Source organism: Seriola lalandi, unplaced genomic scaffold (genome assembly GCF_002814215.2).
Source record: "Seriola lalandi dorsalis isolate HSWRI2012SDOR001 ecotype SW California unplaced genomic scaffold, Sedor1 jcf7180002054954, whole genome shotgun sequence".
Classification (NCBI taxonomy): domain Eukaryota; kingdom Metazoa; phylum Chordata; class Actinopteri; order Carangiformes; family Carangidae; genus Seriola; species Seriola lalandi.
Window position 1 is genome coordinate 2,212,004 of NW_019525505.1, and position 17,644 is coordinate 2,229,647.

Consider the following 17,644-nt stretch of genomic DNA (forward strand, 5'->3'; position numbering starts at 1 on the left):
AATTTCAGGCTTATAGTTTGTAAGTTACTTGGTAATTCTTTGTTTTTTGGTTAGACATGTTCATTATATTTAGGCTGTTTTTACGGACTGTAGACGGATGCTTCTACAGTTGCTTTTACTTGTCAGTTATTTCTATTGTGAAATCAACATACTTTTAAATCCTGGCATTAAAAATGTGTGAACTTGTTGAATCATGCCAACAAAGGCTGCTGCTCCAAGTAATTTTGCTTAATGATTTCTCAGTTAATTACTATACTTTCTTCTTTCTGACATCTTACACTTTCTGTGTAAGATGTCAGCAGTAGTATCAATTACCAGAGCTAAAATATTAATTTTTTTCATGTCTGACATCACAAAACACAAAGTATTAATGTTTTAATTAACTATTGTTTCAAATGGAATAAAACAAATGACCCATTGTAACCATCCATCCACACATTAGCTATGTCGTTTATCCTTTGAGGGTCATGGGGCTGAAGCCCATCCCAGCTGACACAGCGTGAGCGTGGGGTCTATCACAGTGCTGATGTATAAAGACAAACAACCAGTCACGGCCACGTTCACACAACCTAAACTACATGTCTTTGTGGGAGGAAAGCAGGAACACCAAGAGAACATGCTGACAAATCTGGTTTCTAACCCATAACCTTCTTGTTATGAGGCGACAGTGCGAACCACTGCACCACTGTGGTTTTTCTTTTGGCATTTGTTTGGTATAAATTAATACTCTTTGTGCCATTGTTAAAACCAGCCAACACAACAAACCTAGAGTCTGTACATCTCACACTACTGATTTATATCTCCTGTGTGCACTCTGATTGCGCCTATATATATATATATATATATGCATGATATTACATTGGAACTATTTCTCAGTTCACCTTCACAGCGAGCTTTGTTGAGATCTATAATGAGACCCTGCGAGACCTCCTCTACACCGGCAAGGCCAGCAAGAGGCCTGAGCATGAGATCCGAAAGTCGACCAACAATGAGATGACAATCACCAACCTCACCTACGAAAAGGTGTCCAACGAGGATCAGGTATGGCAAGCAGATATGTCAGTCACTTAAATGTCATCATGATCGGCAACATAACCTACTTCTTAACAAATTCACAGCAGATTTGTACACAAGAATGATTGACATATCTGTGAACTATGCACATACTATTTTAAAGTAAAACATCACTCTGATCCCCACCAGGTTCTCGGCCTGATTGCCCTGGCCAATCAGAATCGCTCCACAGCCCAGACAGCCCAGAATGACCGCTCATCTCGCTCCCATTCAGTCTTCCAGCTGGATATCGAGGGAGTGAACGCTGGCAGGGATGTCAAATGCAAGTGTGAGTATAATCCCACTGATTATGCCAGTGTCAGGGCTGTGACTGCTTCACTTGTAGAATTTTAAAAAAAAAAGTGAAAAAATACATGAAAAAAAAAAAAAGCATTAATTGGGCATCAGTTCGGTGAGCAAAGGAAAAAAAAAAAATTCAGGTCCGATGACTCAACATTAATGTTGTTGTGCCTCACACAACATCTTCTGTTTTGTCAGGTGTTGTCTAAAATCGCTGCAGTCTCTACAGAAGTGATGCGTGTTTTTTTATAATCTGATTTTACTGTCTTTGTTTTGTTTGTGTGTGTACAGCCACTCTGTGCCTGGTGGACTTGGCTGGCAGTGAGAGAATGTTGAAGAGTCAATCTCAGGGTGAGCGTTTCAAAGAGATGACGGCCATTAACGGCTCCCTGTCCAACCTGGGCATCGTCATCGCCGCACTGGCCAACAAGGTCTGTAATAAATGCCAACGCTGAGATATATATATATATATATATATATATATATATATATGGTTTATTCACACCCTGGTTTAGGGATGACAACATCTAAATTCAGCTTGTTTATTTTGATTGACATGAATTGATTCTGTTTGTATTTCAGGAAAGCTATGTTCCATACAGAAACTCCAAGCTCACCTACCTTCTGCAGGGCTGCTTAGGAGGAAACAGCAAAACGTGAGTTCTTCATCGGTGTAGCTTCAAGGCGTTGTCACCTGAGCTGAGTTTATTTATGTTGATTATACTTCTGTCTTTCTCATACCAGCCTGATGTTTGTGAACATCGCCCCAGAGACAGACAGCTTTGGGGAAACCCTCAACTCCTTGAGGTTTGCCAGCAAGGTCAGTGGCATCTGTGGTTGTTTGATATCTTTTCTATTTGAGAAATACACATTGTCTTGTGTGATAATGTCATTAGGGTTGATTCATTGTCAGCAAAGTTCATAAGAAGCAGAAACGTTTAAAAAAGTGTACCACCGTGCAAGGTTAAGATACTTTCCTTGTTCATTTAACAAAAGATTTCAGTCAAATCTGTTGACATGTTTTTGAGATAACCTGCTGACTAAGGAACAAATGACTGATCGTTGAATGGTGTTGGGGAGAAGCGTCTGAAAACTGATTTTTACAGCAGATGTTGACAAAAATGCTCATTTAATGCATCACCCTCATTTGAAGAATTCAGACTGATTTTCTCATCAATGTGACTTTCACATTTTTGACACATAACGTTTTTGTGTTTTCTGTCTTTACAGGTGAACGACTGTGTTATCGGGACTGCAAGTGCCAACAGGAAGTAGAGTGAAGCTCCTGAAAAAGCAACAGAAAAAAAACTTGTTCTTACTATTTTCACCATTGTGGTCCCAGCGTGAAATGTTCAGTTTCCTGTGTCTACTTACACATTGTGCTGTTTGGTACACTCTGGTGCCAATCAGTAAGAACCAAAACTCTTTTTGTATATTCTCAGGTCCATGATTAATGATCACTAACAAAGGCTTTTAAAAATTCCTACACCTTTATGTAAATCAAGTGGATGTGTACATATGCATATTTCTTTTTTAATACATATACAGCTCTCAAGAGTTTTTGAAAATTTAATCCCCATTAGTCAAATCATATTTTATCTTTTTACTTGTTTTCAATTTAAATATGGTGTGTTGCATGTAACTTAGCAATAATTGCAAATAAATGTAGTAGTTAAACTCATACTGTCATTTTTTTTCTCCATCTGTACTCTGGCTCAACATACTGAAATAATAAAGACATTCAGCAGATGGGCTACTTTATTATTTCCTGAGCTGCCTTGTGTTTTGTGCTTCCATAATTGCGGTTAATCTTGTGTACACTGTTCATTTTCCAAAGTGTACTGGAGTGTTTTATGTTTTAGAATGTATTTTTATTTCTGTATTGTTTCTTCTACTTTACAAAAATAAAGTTGCAGAGACTAACGGTAAATGTGATAAATCAATCACTGAATATCCTGTTGCCTTTATTGCAGATTTGACTTGCTTAAGATGGCAAACTTCATTGTAGTTGAGAGTTACGTTTACACAACAACCCTGGAGGACAGTCTGGGATTAAGAGAGGCTGGTTCTTTGTATAAAAGTGGCAACGGATGGATTTTCATTGTTTTACCAGAATCACAGTCACATTAGTGTTTGCTTCAGATCGTGTACATTGGACAAAAGATGCACTATACAAGGCAGCAGCATAATCAACTTTTTTTCTTTTTCTTTTGATGTTTAATTTCTCTGAGCAGTGTGTCATTTATTTGTAAGATTGAAAAGATTTACATGAAATAGATGGAGAGAATGATAGAAATTAAAAGTAACACAGGTTGCAGTTTATTAGGAAACACTTGGATAAAACTGCAATAAATCCTCCATTAAGGTTGTAATGTTCAGTTTTACTAAACAGTTTTTTAGAGAGGTGTTGATGGAACTGTATGGTCATTTTTAGAGGATGTAGTTCGTGCTGCTGTTGGACGGTTGTATTGATAAAAATGGAGTAGACAAAATAATAGAAACACCTTCAGGTTTTTTGGTGTTGTATTAGCCTGCATTAAATTCAGCCAGTTGTTCCTAATAATCTGCCAACTGAGTGTATTTACCTTGTGTGTGTGAAAAAAGAAAAAGACAATTTAATAATACTGGTTAAAATAATATGAAATTATTTACTTAAATTATTTTAATTTTATTTTTGATTTCATTTATATTTTAATCATGTCTTATTATTTTTAATCAACCTTCATTTTTTAAACTATCATTTGAATATTAGTAAAATTCACGATATATGTAAATGTGTTTATTTGATTATTTATTTCCTTTTTTCTGTCGGCCGAAGTCTGGCTCGTGTGTCTGGAGCCCGTTAAAGGCGCCGCGTCGCTGTCTGCCGCTGCAGAGCTCAGCTGTGAGGAACATGTAGAGAAGATGGTCCTCAAACTTCAGGACGCGGATAAACGGGCGGGACACGCTGTCTTCGGCTCGGCCAGAGACCGCACTCTGATCGGCTGCACTGTCAACTGAAGCGGTGAGTTTAATGTCGGCTGCGGCTCGTGGCTTCTTCTTCTTTTTACCCCCCCCCCCTCCGATAGCCAGCCGTGTTAGCTAGCTAGCAGGCTAACGTCACATCTGTAACGGCATGATGAGAGTCTGAGGCTAATGCGAGTGTTTGTGTGTGTGTCTGTGAGGAGGGAGGAGGACCACCATCAGTGAAACATCTCCACAACAGCAACAGCTTCATTTACAGTCAACAGCTTTTTGCTTTTGTAGGCTTGTCAACTGAAACTGTGTCTGTGCTCCAGCTGTTGATTTTCTCATGCGCTAATAACAGCAACAAAAAAAGTGTGATGTAGATATTTCCTGTTGATTAATTGATCACTTTCCAAATGGAGGAGCTTTTTCAGAGATGTGTTGTTATGTCTGTCTGTGAGGAACAAACTGACACTGTTGGTGTGAGCTGTTCTTATAACTGTCATTGTGTTGTTATTAAGTGCAATTAGTGCAGGGACAGTCTGGTGGATGCAACATGCAGCACAAAGACAGACTGAGATCTAACAAAGACACTTCAAATATGCACTTCAAGCTTTCAGATGCAAAAGTCTGGAATAATTAGCAGTGTATTCTGGTTAAATTAAGAGGCTAACATGCTCAATCAAGGCGACTGCTTCCCTAATTAGCCTCTTTTCTCTGCATTTACCACCTCCCATACATCTCTGATCAAGAATGAAGATGTGATTACAGAGAAGAAAGCATCACATTCAATGGCAATATTCAGCATGGAGTCCTTTAACTGTTTGAGAATTAGTCAGAGTGAGAAATAACTCAAAGTTATCAGGTAATATCAGCTGATTTTTATTTAATAAAAACTTTAAGTCCCCCTGTTTAGCATTTAGCCTGTCAGCATCAGCACTATATAAATATAAATGTTTAATTACTGGTTAAAAACACACTCGAATGACCCCTAAACTGACACAGATTATACCAGGAACCCCATCTGATAAAAGTTTTGCTTTTAGATGTTTTATTACAGAGAATGGTTTGAAACCCATGGTTAAAATAATCACACATCCTGTCTTTGTATTACTTATGGATGGAGTTATAGTGATTCCAGCTTTCATCGAACCCCCTCAAGGACCCCTGGGGGCCCCCGGACCTCACTTTGAGAGCCACTGCTCTAATGTAGCTGCAAGTAGATAAAAGAACATTTTTAATGGTGTTGCTAATCTACAGTATTTATCAACAATTTTAACTTATATGAAGACATATTTCACATTATTACAGCTGTGTTTTTTTATATTGCCATTTATCTGTAATTCAGCAGCCTCCACTTATTAGTTATAGTAGGAGTTATATTTGTTAATAAATACATTAATCAACACTTATATCTTCTCACAACCACATTATAGTGTGTTATAAACTAATATTAAATGTTTATATATTGCTTTTATATGTATATATATATATATTCTACATTTGGGTACATAAGCTAAAGTGTTACTAATAAATCACATTTTGGCTGAGTTTGAGGAGTTAAATTAACTGGTAAATGTTTTATATAAGTGCTGAGATTAATGTTTGCTCAAAAGCACAACTACTGTTCAGCTAAATAAGAATACAACGTGTAAGTTAATGTGTTATTGAGAGGCAGATAAAGCTAATGCAGCCCAATACGACAGCCAGGAGATAATCTCTACCTATGACGACTATAATGTTCAGTTTTGCTTTGTATTTTAGAGAGGTGTCAGTTCAACTTTATAGTCATTTCTGAAGCTGTAGTTTTCTGTTGTGCTCTTGTATTGTTTTGCATCATATATACTGGGATATATATACCGGTATATATATATATATATATATATATAGAGAGTGGAGTAAATATATCAGAAACACCTCCGGTCATAGTGCCATGCACTTCCACAGCCTCCAAAACCACCAGAAAGTTGAATCCAAACTAGAGCTGCATCAATTAGTTAATTGATTGACAGAAAATGAATCATCAGAGTATTTTTTTAAGAAAATAATTGTCCATATTTTCTGTTCAGCAGCTTCTTCAATGTGAGGATTTGCTGCTTATTTTTTAGCTTTATATCATTGTAAACTTAATGCTAATTGCTCGCATTAAACTACATCAGACTCAGCTGTGGCCTGGACTGAACCTCTCTGGAGAAATTCAACTCAGTTTAACTGTCAAATGTGGGAGTCATGAAGGTTTTTCTACCTCCCAGATGCAGTCCCTGCCCATGGAAGTGGGCAGCAGCAGCAGCAGCGGCTCGGCTCCCAGCGACACCTCTGGCTCCATGGTGCAGGTGTGCTTCCCCAGCGCTCAGGCCTCGGTGCTGGACAGCCTGAACCGGCAGAGAGAGGACGGCAGGCTCTGCGACCTCTCCATCCACGTCCAGGGACAAGTGTTTAAGGCCCACCGCTGCGTCCTGGCCGCGTCCTCACCCTACTTCCATGACCAGGTGGGAGCGGTGTGCTGTCATGTCTCTGGCTCTGAAACAAGTTGTGAATGACAGAAATCTGACGTTTTCTAATCAGTGTAAACACATACAAGCTCCTCGTAGAAAATGTGCGACTTGTATTTGAGAAGTTACCTTTGATTTTGTTGCAGCTATGACAGCTCAGCTCAGCCAGACTCAGCAAAGAGGGTATTAAGACACAATAATGAAACTCACTACAGATTCAGAGGGAGATAGCTGACTTCATTAGACCACAATGTGTTTCAAACAACAAGGAGAGTCAAGTTTCAAAACCAGATTCATGACATCACTGTCAGTTTATGTTGTTATTATCCGTGAATCACATTAGAAATGTGCATTCATTTGTGTTTACTTTAAATACTAAAAAGGTAAAATTGGATTTTAAAAAATCAATAATAGTGGGACTCAGGTGCATAATCAGCAGCTTGCTTGTGTTTTTATCTCGATGTTTCTACAACTACAAGATCTACTTAACTTACTGTAAATTCCAGCCGTCAGTTTTTATTGTGGCTAGACACAAGTTCCTGATTTGCCAGAGACAAACATCCATCCATCCATCGCTTACCACTGATTCATGTAGGGTCGCAGGCTGGAGCCAATCCAAGCTGACATTGGAAAGGTTGGCAGACTATGACAGGGCTGACATATAGAGACAAACAACCAGTCACACTCACATTCACACCTATGAGCACTTTAGACTCGCCAGTTAACATAACCTGCATGTCTTCGCACTGTGGGAGGAAGCCAGAGTACCCAGGGAGAACCCACACAGGGAGAACCCACCCAGGGAGAACCCACCCAGGGAGAACCCACACTGGGAGAACCCACACTGGGAGAATCCACCCAGGGAGAACCCACACAGGGAGAACCCACACTGGGAGAACCCACACAGGGAGAACCCACACTGGGAGAACCGACCCAGGGAGAACAAGGCAATGACCCTAAACGTTGACGTAAACCTACCACAGAATGACTTCAGAAAATCCACCTTCTGGAGTCAGAGCCCAGACCCTCTGGGATCATCCTGAGAATATGTCTGAGCTGAAGCAGCTCTATAAGGAAGAACAGTCCAGCGTTCCCCCTGAACATTGAGCAGCTCTGATCAGCAGCTACTAAAGAGCTGGATTCAGATTATTTGAGCCGATGGAGGTTCAAGCAGTTATTAAATCCAAGGGTTCACTTACTTTTCACACCAGCACTATGAATGTTTCATGGCTGTGTTCAATAAAGATAGAAAAGGTTATAATTGTTTGTGTTCTATTAGTTTAGAGACACTGTGTTTGTCTGCATCTATGACTTTGATGAAGATCAGATCACATTTAATGACCAAACAAAAGGGGTCACACACTTTTTCTTCACACTGTAAATTGTGTTCAAACTGATCTGCTTGTTGTTATTTCTCATCATCACCCACAAGGATAAGCATGACAGAGTAGATATGAACAATTACAGATTAATCAGATATGGGAATAAATTTAGAAATGAGAATAAAGGCCTGCAGTGTGACAGCAGCCTCTTACTTACACTTTAAAATTCAGTTTTTATGCTTTTTATTCCTCCACGCCGGCGGCAGCCAGAGCTGGAGGCATATCTCCAACATCTCCGTAACACCTTGAAGGAACTTCTTCAAATTTTGCACAAATGTCCAGTTGGACTCAAAGATGAACTGATTAGACTTTGGGGGTCAAAGGTCAAATGTCATGGTGACCTCAGAAAACACTTTTTAACCATAACTCTAACTTTTTACAGCAATTATGACAAAATGTCACGCAAATAGTTCATATTTTATAAGACTCTGGATAAACAGAGATGTAACCTGGAAGTAGTCTGAGAGGAGGAGGCAGACGACCACCAGGAGGTTTCTGTTCCAAGTTCCTTACTCATCTTACAAAGACCAGTTTCACTAACACTTGGCAGGATGCTGTATCAGACTGATAAATGTATCCTTGTCCATCCATCCCCAGGTACTTCTGAAGAACATGTCTACAGTCTCCATCCCGGCAGTGATGGACCCGCTGGCCTTTGAGAGCGTGCTGAGCTGTGCCTACACCGGTCAGCTCCGGATGCTACGCGAGGACATCGTCAACTACCTCACGGTGGGCAGCGTCCTGCAGATGTGGCACATCGTGGACAAATGCACCGAGCTGCTGAAGGAGGGCCGAGCTGCCGCCGGAGGAGGGACGGGTGGAGGAGGCGGAGGCGTGCAGGACAGAGCCAGTGTGGGAGGGGGTGCAGGGTCAGCTAACCCCGGGTGTAGCAGCAGCAACGGTGACGGGGGGCCAGCTGGTGGGCTTGAAGCCGGGAGTGACGGTGGTGCAGGTCAAGCTCAGGTCGTGGGGTCCAACGAGCCCCAGCGTGCCTCCCAACCTCCCAGCCGCCCGTCAGTGAGCGAGAGCCAGTCTCCCAGCAGCACCAACTACTTCAGCCCCAGGGACGGGAGCAGCTTTGGGGGAGGCAGTGCAGCCACAGCCGGGGCTTCGGTGGACGGGGGCGGGGCTAGCAACACCCCCAGCTACTGCACGCCATCGGGAGGGGAGGAGGCCTTCCTCATTGAGGAAGAGGAGGACGAAGTAGAGGAGGAAGAGGAGGAGGTGTTGTACCACCAAAGGAAGAGGGGAAGAGCAGGAGGCAGCGGAAGGAGGAAGAAAGCAAGCTCAGTGTCAGAGCAGGAAGTCGGAGTCAGCGACAGCTTTGGTGTGTCGTCCTATCAGGTGAGAGTGCAGACATGAGGGTCTCATAGTGTGAGCAACTGACACTAATGCACCTTTAAATATAAAAAGCTTTTACTTTAATTATTTATTTATTTATTTTTTGCCACAATATTTTTATTTAAATTTTAACATCCTGAAATGCTTCAGCACATAACAGCTGCTTTCACTCTGAACATGAAGGATGGATGGATGAAAAATAAAAGTATAAAAAACAAATGGCTATCTATACAAAATGGGGTATATTAATTATAATGATATAAAGTATAACAAGTGATTAAAAGTAAATAAATAAATACCTACAGAGACTGCAATGCTCACAGAAATTAGTCACTCACTCACTAATCTGTTCAATCTAAATCCTTAACATAACAATAAATAATAATAAAAAATAAAAAGTTATATTTAATCGAAATTGATTTTTGTCTGTCAATAATTGGTTTTCAGATTTCTGCAGTTCCACAGTCATGAAGAAACTTTTAAAGAGGAAACTATTTTTTGTTTTGTTTTCTCATCATAAACTTCCTGCAGATCTTATGTCAAAGGACAAATTATATATTAGGCAGAGGTCACTTCTTATTTACAATATTTTGATGTTATTACAACAATTTTCAAATATTATAAAATCATGGTTGGGGATAAATAATGTAAAAATAAATATTGTAAATGTGTTCACGTGCAAAATTACCTGAGGAAAGCAAAAGCTCTGTTTAAACACGAGAAAGATTCTGTTTCCTGAAAATCCAAAATCTATTCCCTCATCATTTAGATTGTTATAACACAGCTTTGGTCTTCTGGTCAGGTTGGTTTTATTCAGCACTGAAACACTAAACAAAGCGTTTGATACAGCAAAGACCTGATATCTCATAATAAGTGTTTTATAATGTGAAATATCTCAATCTGAAGGATGGGGAGGACTCAGCGCTGCCGCCGCAGAAGCGTCCCACCTACAGCCAGCCCAGCATCATGCCTCGCAAACAGTGGGTGGTGGTGAAAACTGAACGCACGGAGGACGACGACCTCATCGTGGTGTCCGGGGAGGAGGGAGGGGAGGACGAGGAGGACGAGGACGAGAGGGAGGTGGAGCTGGCCAGAGAGAGGGAGAGAAGCGACTTCAACATCTCCAACGTCAGGAGCCTTTCAGCCGAGCTGGGAAGCAGAGCTGAGAACGACATGGACTCACAGGTCAGCTGACGGTCGCTTTTGCAGAAATTTTTTTAATTCTGATAGCAGAAGTTATTGAGTATAAATTGAGTCACACCTGGTGAAAACTAGTACAGTGTCTTTTTTTATACAACCACAAGAGAGCGCCAAAGGTGCTGATTTTCAACAATGCTCAAACTGCAGCAGCTTCTTTCTCCGGGTGACACAGAAATACATCATTCAGCCGAACCTGAGTGATGTGCAGAGATATTTAAATTCAGGAACGTTTTTATTTGCATGCATAAGAGACACCTGCTGCACTGCTGAGTGCAGAGCAGTGGTTCCCAACCTTTTCAAACTCAGGGCCCCATCTCAAAAATGTTGGTGGCCCACATCCAACCCTAAAACAATGCAGAGGCAAAATAACGCCAGATTGCAAAGATCATTTTGTTTTTAAACATTTAAAAACATTAATTATATATATATATTTTATTCACATCTTTTCACTTAAATTGTACTGTCATGCAAATGATTTGTCGGCCAACTTGCAATACCTTCGCGGCCCACATGTTGGGAAATAGTGGGCAGAGAATGGTGTAAAGTGTCCTGATGCTGCAGGCTTGTGTTGTTTGCCTTCATCACTGAGCTTCATCTAAAGTTCCCTCTCCCTGTCTGTCTCCAGATGGACTACTGCCAGTCTTCAGAAGACTACCTCAAGTTTGAAGGCAGTTTAATGGACCAGACGTTAGCGCAGCACCTTCATGACAGCGCTGCAGGTCAGAGCCAGAGCGCTAACCGTGCTGTGTCAGCGCTGCTGGGCCAGGTTCAGTCGGCAGCCACGGCCCGGGCCCAGCTCTTCCCCCTGGACATGCAGGGGAACCAGATCCTCCTGTACAGCCAGGCGTCCGGACTCTCTCTGGACGCTGCCGCCCCCCCCCTGGGGATGGCAGGTGGTATGATCGGAGCAGCCTCTTTCAAAGGTCCCGGTCTGGAGCACGGCGCGGTCCACCTGTCGGTGCAGGGTGGTTTGGGAGTCGATGGCATGGACAGCGGGGGGATCGGAGGTGGAGGCGGCAGCGGCGGCAGCAACAGCGGCACCGGGGGTTCAGGGAAAGTGTTTATGTGTCACTGTGGTAAAACTTTCACCCACAAGAGCATGAGGGACCGCCACATTAACATGCACCTGGACCTGAGGCCGTTCCACTGCCCCGTCTGCGCCAAGAAGTTCAAGATGAAGCATCACCTCACAGAGCACATGAAGACGCACACGGGCCTCAAGCCGTACGACTGCCTCGGCTGCGGCAAGAAGTTCATGTGGCGCGACAGCTTCATGAGGCACCGCTCGCACTGCGAGAGGCGCAGCGGGCTGGGGGAGAGCGGGGAGGGTGGGAGCGGCGGCGAGGGAGGGAGACGAGGGGGAGGGGGAGGTGATGATGGGCCGGATTTGATTTCCTCCCCTCACCTCCTCCTGTCTGCGGGTGAGGGAGGTCAGGGTAATATGCTGGGAGGAGGAGGGAGAGGGGGAGTGTCTGTTTCCTCTCCGCATCTCTCCGGTGCCGTTCTGTCGCCGCAGCACGGAGGCGTCTCAGCCACAGGAAGTAGCAGCAGCAACAACAGTGCGAGCAACAACATGGCCGCCGCAGGAGCGCACCTAGGGGTCGTCTCTCAGAGTCCAGGTCAGGGTCAGGGATCTGGGATGTTTGGTCTAGGGTTAGGTCGAAGTGTGTGTGACGAAGACGTGTGTGAAGTCAGTGCCAATGAGAGCAGCGTGACTTAAACCAAAACTGTGTGTCATGTCCAACGGGCGCCTCTCGGGGAGGTAACAGTCGACTTCCTGGTTCCCGCGCGGTGCTCCTCTGAAACACTTTGAACTGCCGTCACTCAGCGTCTGAAGCAGGAAGTGCGTAAACAGGCGAGGCTCCCGTTGGACACACAACCTGGAGAACCTGAAGGTGTTTACAGAAAAACAGGACTTTGAGATTCCAGTCAAGTCTTTGTGAAGTTTCTCAAACAGACTTGTGGTTGTGCTGGTGCCATCTGAAGTTGTCTGCAGTTCTTGTTCCGCGACGACTTCAGACAACTTTGCCTCCGAAAAAGTGGCCTCATGAAAAATGGACCTTTTGTCTCAGTGAGTAAGCTATCGTTTTAAATATCCAAGATGTTTATTTTTGTTGGTTCGGTGGAAGAATGTGTGCGTGTCAAGAGGAAACCAAAAATGTAAAGACAGTGCTTCACTAACTGTTACCTTCTGTGGCAACATTATAGTATCAGTAGAGTAGAAAAATGGCTGTTCTAAATTGCTGTGATTTTCTGCAGTATCGTATTGATTGTGATTTGTTGCTGTAATCAGATAAAAAAAAAAAAAAAAAAAGCTGCGAGAGAAGATGAAAATGAAAGAAACGATGAGATTCACGTCGCGTCTTTTGGAAACAGGCACAAGGATTTTAACAGATTTCGAAGCGTCAGGGAGGAATCATGAAGCTCACTCAGACAACTCAGTCAAACTCAAACATTGCAGATGTGTGAGTGTGTGTGTGTGTGTGTGTGTTTTTTTTAAGTTCCTCACAGCAGCAGCGATACATCTTTCCCTGCCTCAGTGCCCCACGTAACGAGCCGTCAGCACTGCCATGTTGTTTGAGACGATAGTTCGGCGCTGCTTGGATCACAGTAACGGCACAATGATTAATCGTAGATCCCCGACACGTGTACAGGGAAGGATATCCGCCAGACAGGAACCGCGTCATTCGCCGGTTTTGCTGCTGTTCCCTGCTTTCACTTTCTTATGTTATCGTTCACAGAGTTCTCGTGCTTTGAGGAGTATATATTATTCTTACTGTAAATACATAGAGATATACTGTCGGTCATCAGACCAGGAACAAATACTGACTTTAAATACTGATGCAGTCGCTGCCGTCTGAAGGAGTTCATGAGTTTGAAAGTTTCCCAGAACTGATCTTAACCCACGATGCATCTCTCCAAGAGGAGTGTCAGGGAGGATTTGGGAAACCTGGTGATGGTAGATGGTTTTCTTATCTAAGCTATACAGAGTATAGTGTGTATACCTCCTCTGAATGGTAATCCAAGTCATGGACCTGATTGAAAAGAAGTAGCTGTTATTCACACAAACAAGTCACATGTTTTATTCTTTTTACTGGACAGCGTTTTGTTACATTTCATTTTCTTCTTCGTGTGGACTTTACACTCGTGTTTAGGTTCTAATGTTTTCCACTGGTGGCGTTTTTCTTCTTGCAATAATTTTAGAAGCACGACTGAGTGACGGCGGTCCTGACCTCCCAGAAGCTTTTCAGTGTGGAGACACATTCAGTCTGTTTATCGGTGAAAGAGCGAAGCAGTGTTTCCTCTCTGTTCATATTTATCAGCAGTGGTTGTGGTTGTGGTCTCACGCCGGCCCTTGTTTTGGATGTGAAGGTGGTTTGAAACAAAAGATAACGACGGGCTTGGTTTAAATACAGGTTTTCTTACAAGTCCAGGTTGATAGATTGAGATTTCACTTTTGGAACTACCGGAGAAAAAACTTTTATTCCATGAAAAAACAAAAGTAAAAAACCGGACTCGTCAAACATCATGAATATTACAATTTATAAATATCGTGAAACAGTGGATAATTATTGTTGAGCCACTAACTGACTGTTGATGGACAGACAGGTATTCAATTACAGTTTTGATGCTCTACAAATTAAATTGTGTAAATTTATGTAAATCTTTATTATTGATTATTTGACCGATCACAGAAAATAAAATTCAAACAATATCGATGATGAATAAATGACCAGGGAAAGGGTTAGCTTAGGTTACTTGGCACTTTAGCTTTGTGGTGAGGTACATTTAAGGTGTCTATCTTCCAAACAGTGTACAACCTGATCAAAATGAATGAATCAATAAAATAATCATTAAGTGAAACCCTGGTAATAGCAGCCATGTTTTACCACTGCTGAATAAATATTTGGGGACAGGCTGCGGACACTGTTAGTGCCGATTTACTTGTGGGAGTTCAGGGCTTGAAGTTCATCTTTGTTTAGTCACAATGAAACAAGATGTTAAACCTCAGAGAAACGTGACCTCATAGTTTCAAACATCATGTTCATGAGTTCTGTGCTGTATCTACATATACTGGGACTAGTTCTGACATAATATCAGGTCTGTGTGATGCATTTAGGGACCATACTGATCATGGTACAACTACTGAAAAGACACACTGACAGGGGTGATACACTACAGTTTCAATACTTTGCTGCCTTTGTTATTCCATTAAAACACAGAATTGGTTTTGTTTGTGAAGGAGGTCGTGTTCGTCATCTCGTGTGTGTGTCGACATGTTTGAGAGCGTGTTATTGCCAAATAGGTTCAGGTGCCTTCACCAGCACGTTGACCTGCTCATTCTCCACCTGTCTCTGTTTCTGTTGATCTTACAGAGGAAACAAAACATACAGTTCTCATACCAATCCGAAACAAACAGATTTTCTTGTGTTGTGACACCTTAAACAGTTATTACATCATTATGTATTAGTGCACAAGTCGTATGTTAAACTGCAGGTTACCGCAACAAAAACAACTGATGCTATTAACACTTATTAAAGTTTAAACGTAGCCTGTCTTCTTCTTTATTTCTTGTTTTTGTTTCTGTCCTGATACAGAAAGTTACAGACTCATTAGAGAACTCATTGTTCACTTCCACCCAGTTGGAAAATGATCTGAACGAGATAAGATCCTCCACAAGGGGGCGCTCTTCAGTCAGGGTTAGCTATGCCCTCCTCCCTTAAATTCTTAGAACATTAGTTTTAACAACGTGCTGTTCATCACATTTCACTTCATGGGCCAGTGTGCAGGATTCAGGTGGATCTATCTATGATATCGATATGTTTTCATTAGTGTATAATCACCTGAAACTAACTGTCGTTGTTATCTTAAGCTTAGAATAAGCCCTTCATTATCTGTATAGGGAGCTGGTTTCTATAATAGCCCAGAGTGGACAAACCAACACTGGCGCATTTTGTGTTTTTATGTCACTTGAAGGCCACCGTAGCTTCTCCTACAGGCTTGCAAAGGGAGGGGTGAGGGGAGGGGGGTATTCACTTGGTTGCAATCTGCAAACTCACCACTAGATGGCACTAAATCCTCCACACTGGTCCTTTAAATGTAAAACTTGATCCATTCAGAAAGGAAAACTACGTAATTCAATACAATACAGTGAAATTCAAGACAAACATGGTTTTATATAGAATAAAAATATATTGTTATATGTGATAAAGTAAATCCTTTTTTTTTCTGATCAGTATTTTCTCTCACAGATGTGCGCCCCCTGTGGTCACAGCTGGTACTGTTATTAAGAGGTTATGCTCATATAAACCTGCAGCAGTGTGATGATAATGTGTTTATGAAGATTTGTAGTTATTGTTTCCGTTTTATATTTTTAACCTTTAACCAAGTCAACTGTAGAAAATCAGTCAGTGTGCCTGTGTAGCTACAGCACAGGACAGTCGTCACCCCTGACCTCTAACCTTTGGTTTCCTGTAGAGATGTTTCACAGTCACAGTGAGATGCGGCAGAGCGACGCAGGACCTGAATGTTTTACCTTCTGTGAAGGCGGCAGGTTCGGATATTTTTATATGCGGGTTTGGAGCTCGGTCTGAGTGAAAGGACTGTTGGCTTCTCTTCGTGCTCAGTGATCTGTGTGTGACCTCCAGTGTTTCCTCTCTGACTCCGCTTCGGTTGGTGTTTGTGGGTAATTTTGCTTTCACATCTGTTCCTGTTTGTTTGCTTCACTGCTGAACTACAGAGGAAACACTGGAGGTTTATAAAGAGCAGAATGTGTGAGACAGGTGTCTAATGCTTTTCTTAGGTGTGGAGTAAAGTGTGCTGAAACTAAAGCTTTTAAACATGTACATGGAGAACTGTCACTGATGGTGAATGTACGTTTATCTCTGTGTTTATACTCATCAACAAGAACTCATGAGGAGACAGAGGGTGTGTGTTCAGTGAAGCTCAGTCTGAAAGGTGTGAATTCTCTTCCAGAGTCTTAGTGTGAGGACAGAATAATTTCTCCTTTTACATCCAGTGACTGAAGGAAGTAGAACTGGTCAATCAGACACTTATGTCAGATTTAACCTTCTTGTGCAAACTGCCCCGGGGGCATCTCAGTTCTCTTTGTGGCCCAAAGTAGAGTTTGATTTTTCATTTTCAGTTACAGTAACTTTATAATATGCAACTGCAAGAATTACAAGTTTATTACAATTATTTATGTAACGTCAACACCTGTTCTGTGCTGTTAATCTCATGTAAAATGCAAATAGAAAAACTACAAATCCCAAATCCCTGAATTTGTTATAGTTCCTCCCAAATTAGTGATTTGTTAAGATTTAAAAATTTGGTCTTCAGCCTCCTGATGTTAAAATGTCTAAATCAGGAAGTAGATCTTGTCTTACATTTAATTTATGACACAAAATAAACAATATAAATCAAAAACCAAAGAGCGTTCACATTATTATGAGTTTAAGGGCCGTAACCAGGCTCCTTGCTCTGACTCCAGGCCGTACACGTCTCATTCTGAATAAAGGATTCACACTATGTGTTTTTGTAATTTATTTGTTCTGTGTCCAGCAGCTCCGCAGCCTCACCAACACACTAACCTGTTTCCGACAATTAAAACCTGTTGTCTTTAGCACTGCATCTTACTTCAGTGAGTGATAGAGGAGCTCCACATTAAGAGAGAGATGACGAGGGAGGGATCAGCCTGAGGAACTCAAAGCTGCTGCTGCTGAAAACTAGACGGAGGTATTTTTATTATTTTTATACATTACATGTCTTCTGATTGACCAGTTGATTGTTGAACAGGAAACGACAGTTGTCAATGGACATTTTTATGTAAATCCTGAGTGGTACTAATAATGTAAGAAACTACATCAATATTCACCTCTGCCCTGTATCAGAAATAATGGATTAATAAATTATTTGGTGCAAATAACTGTC

General features: G+C 41.8%; 2 protein-coding genes across 2 annotated transcripts in view; both read left to right on the forward strand.

Annotated features, from left to right (window-relative positions):
• Positions 1 to 3,102, forward strand: part of kifc1 (kinesin family member C1) — an 8,724-nt gene extending 5,622 nt beyond the window's left edge. The window contains exons 13-17 of the mRNA XM_023394807.2: positions 1,204 to 1,342; positions 1,645 to 1,784; positions 1,936 to 2,009; positions 2,098 to 2,173; positions 2,584 to 3,102. Of these exons, the coding sequence (XP_023250575.1) occupies positions 1,204 to 1,342; positions 1,645 to 1,784; positions 1,936 to 2,009; positions 2,098 to 2,173; positions 2,584 to 2,628 (474 nt within the window). The 3' untranslated portion in view covers positions 2,629 to 3,102. The remainder of the gene's footprint in view (positions 1 to 1,203; positions 1,343 to 1,644; positions 1,785 to 1,935; positions 2,010 to 2,097; positions 2,174 to 2,583) is intronic.
• A 1,120-nt stretch (positions 3,103 to 4,222) lies between these two features.
• Positions 4,223 to 17,639, forward strand: zbtb22b (zinc finger and BTB domain containing 22b). Its single transcript, XM_023394808.2, has 5 exons — positions 4,223 to 4,357; positions 6,552 to 6,788; positions 8,771 to 9,517; positions 10,421 to 10,699; positions 11,340 to 17,639. The coding sequence occupies exons 2-5, from the start codon at positions 6,552 to 6,554 to the stop codon at positions 12,432 to 12,434; spliced, it is 2,358 nt and encodes a 785-aa protein (XP_023250576.1). The 5' UTR covers positions 4,223 to 4,357; the 3' UTR covers positions 12,435 to 17,639.
• Positions 17,640 to 17,644: the final 5 nt, after the last annotated feature.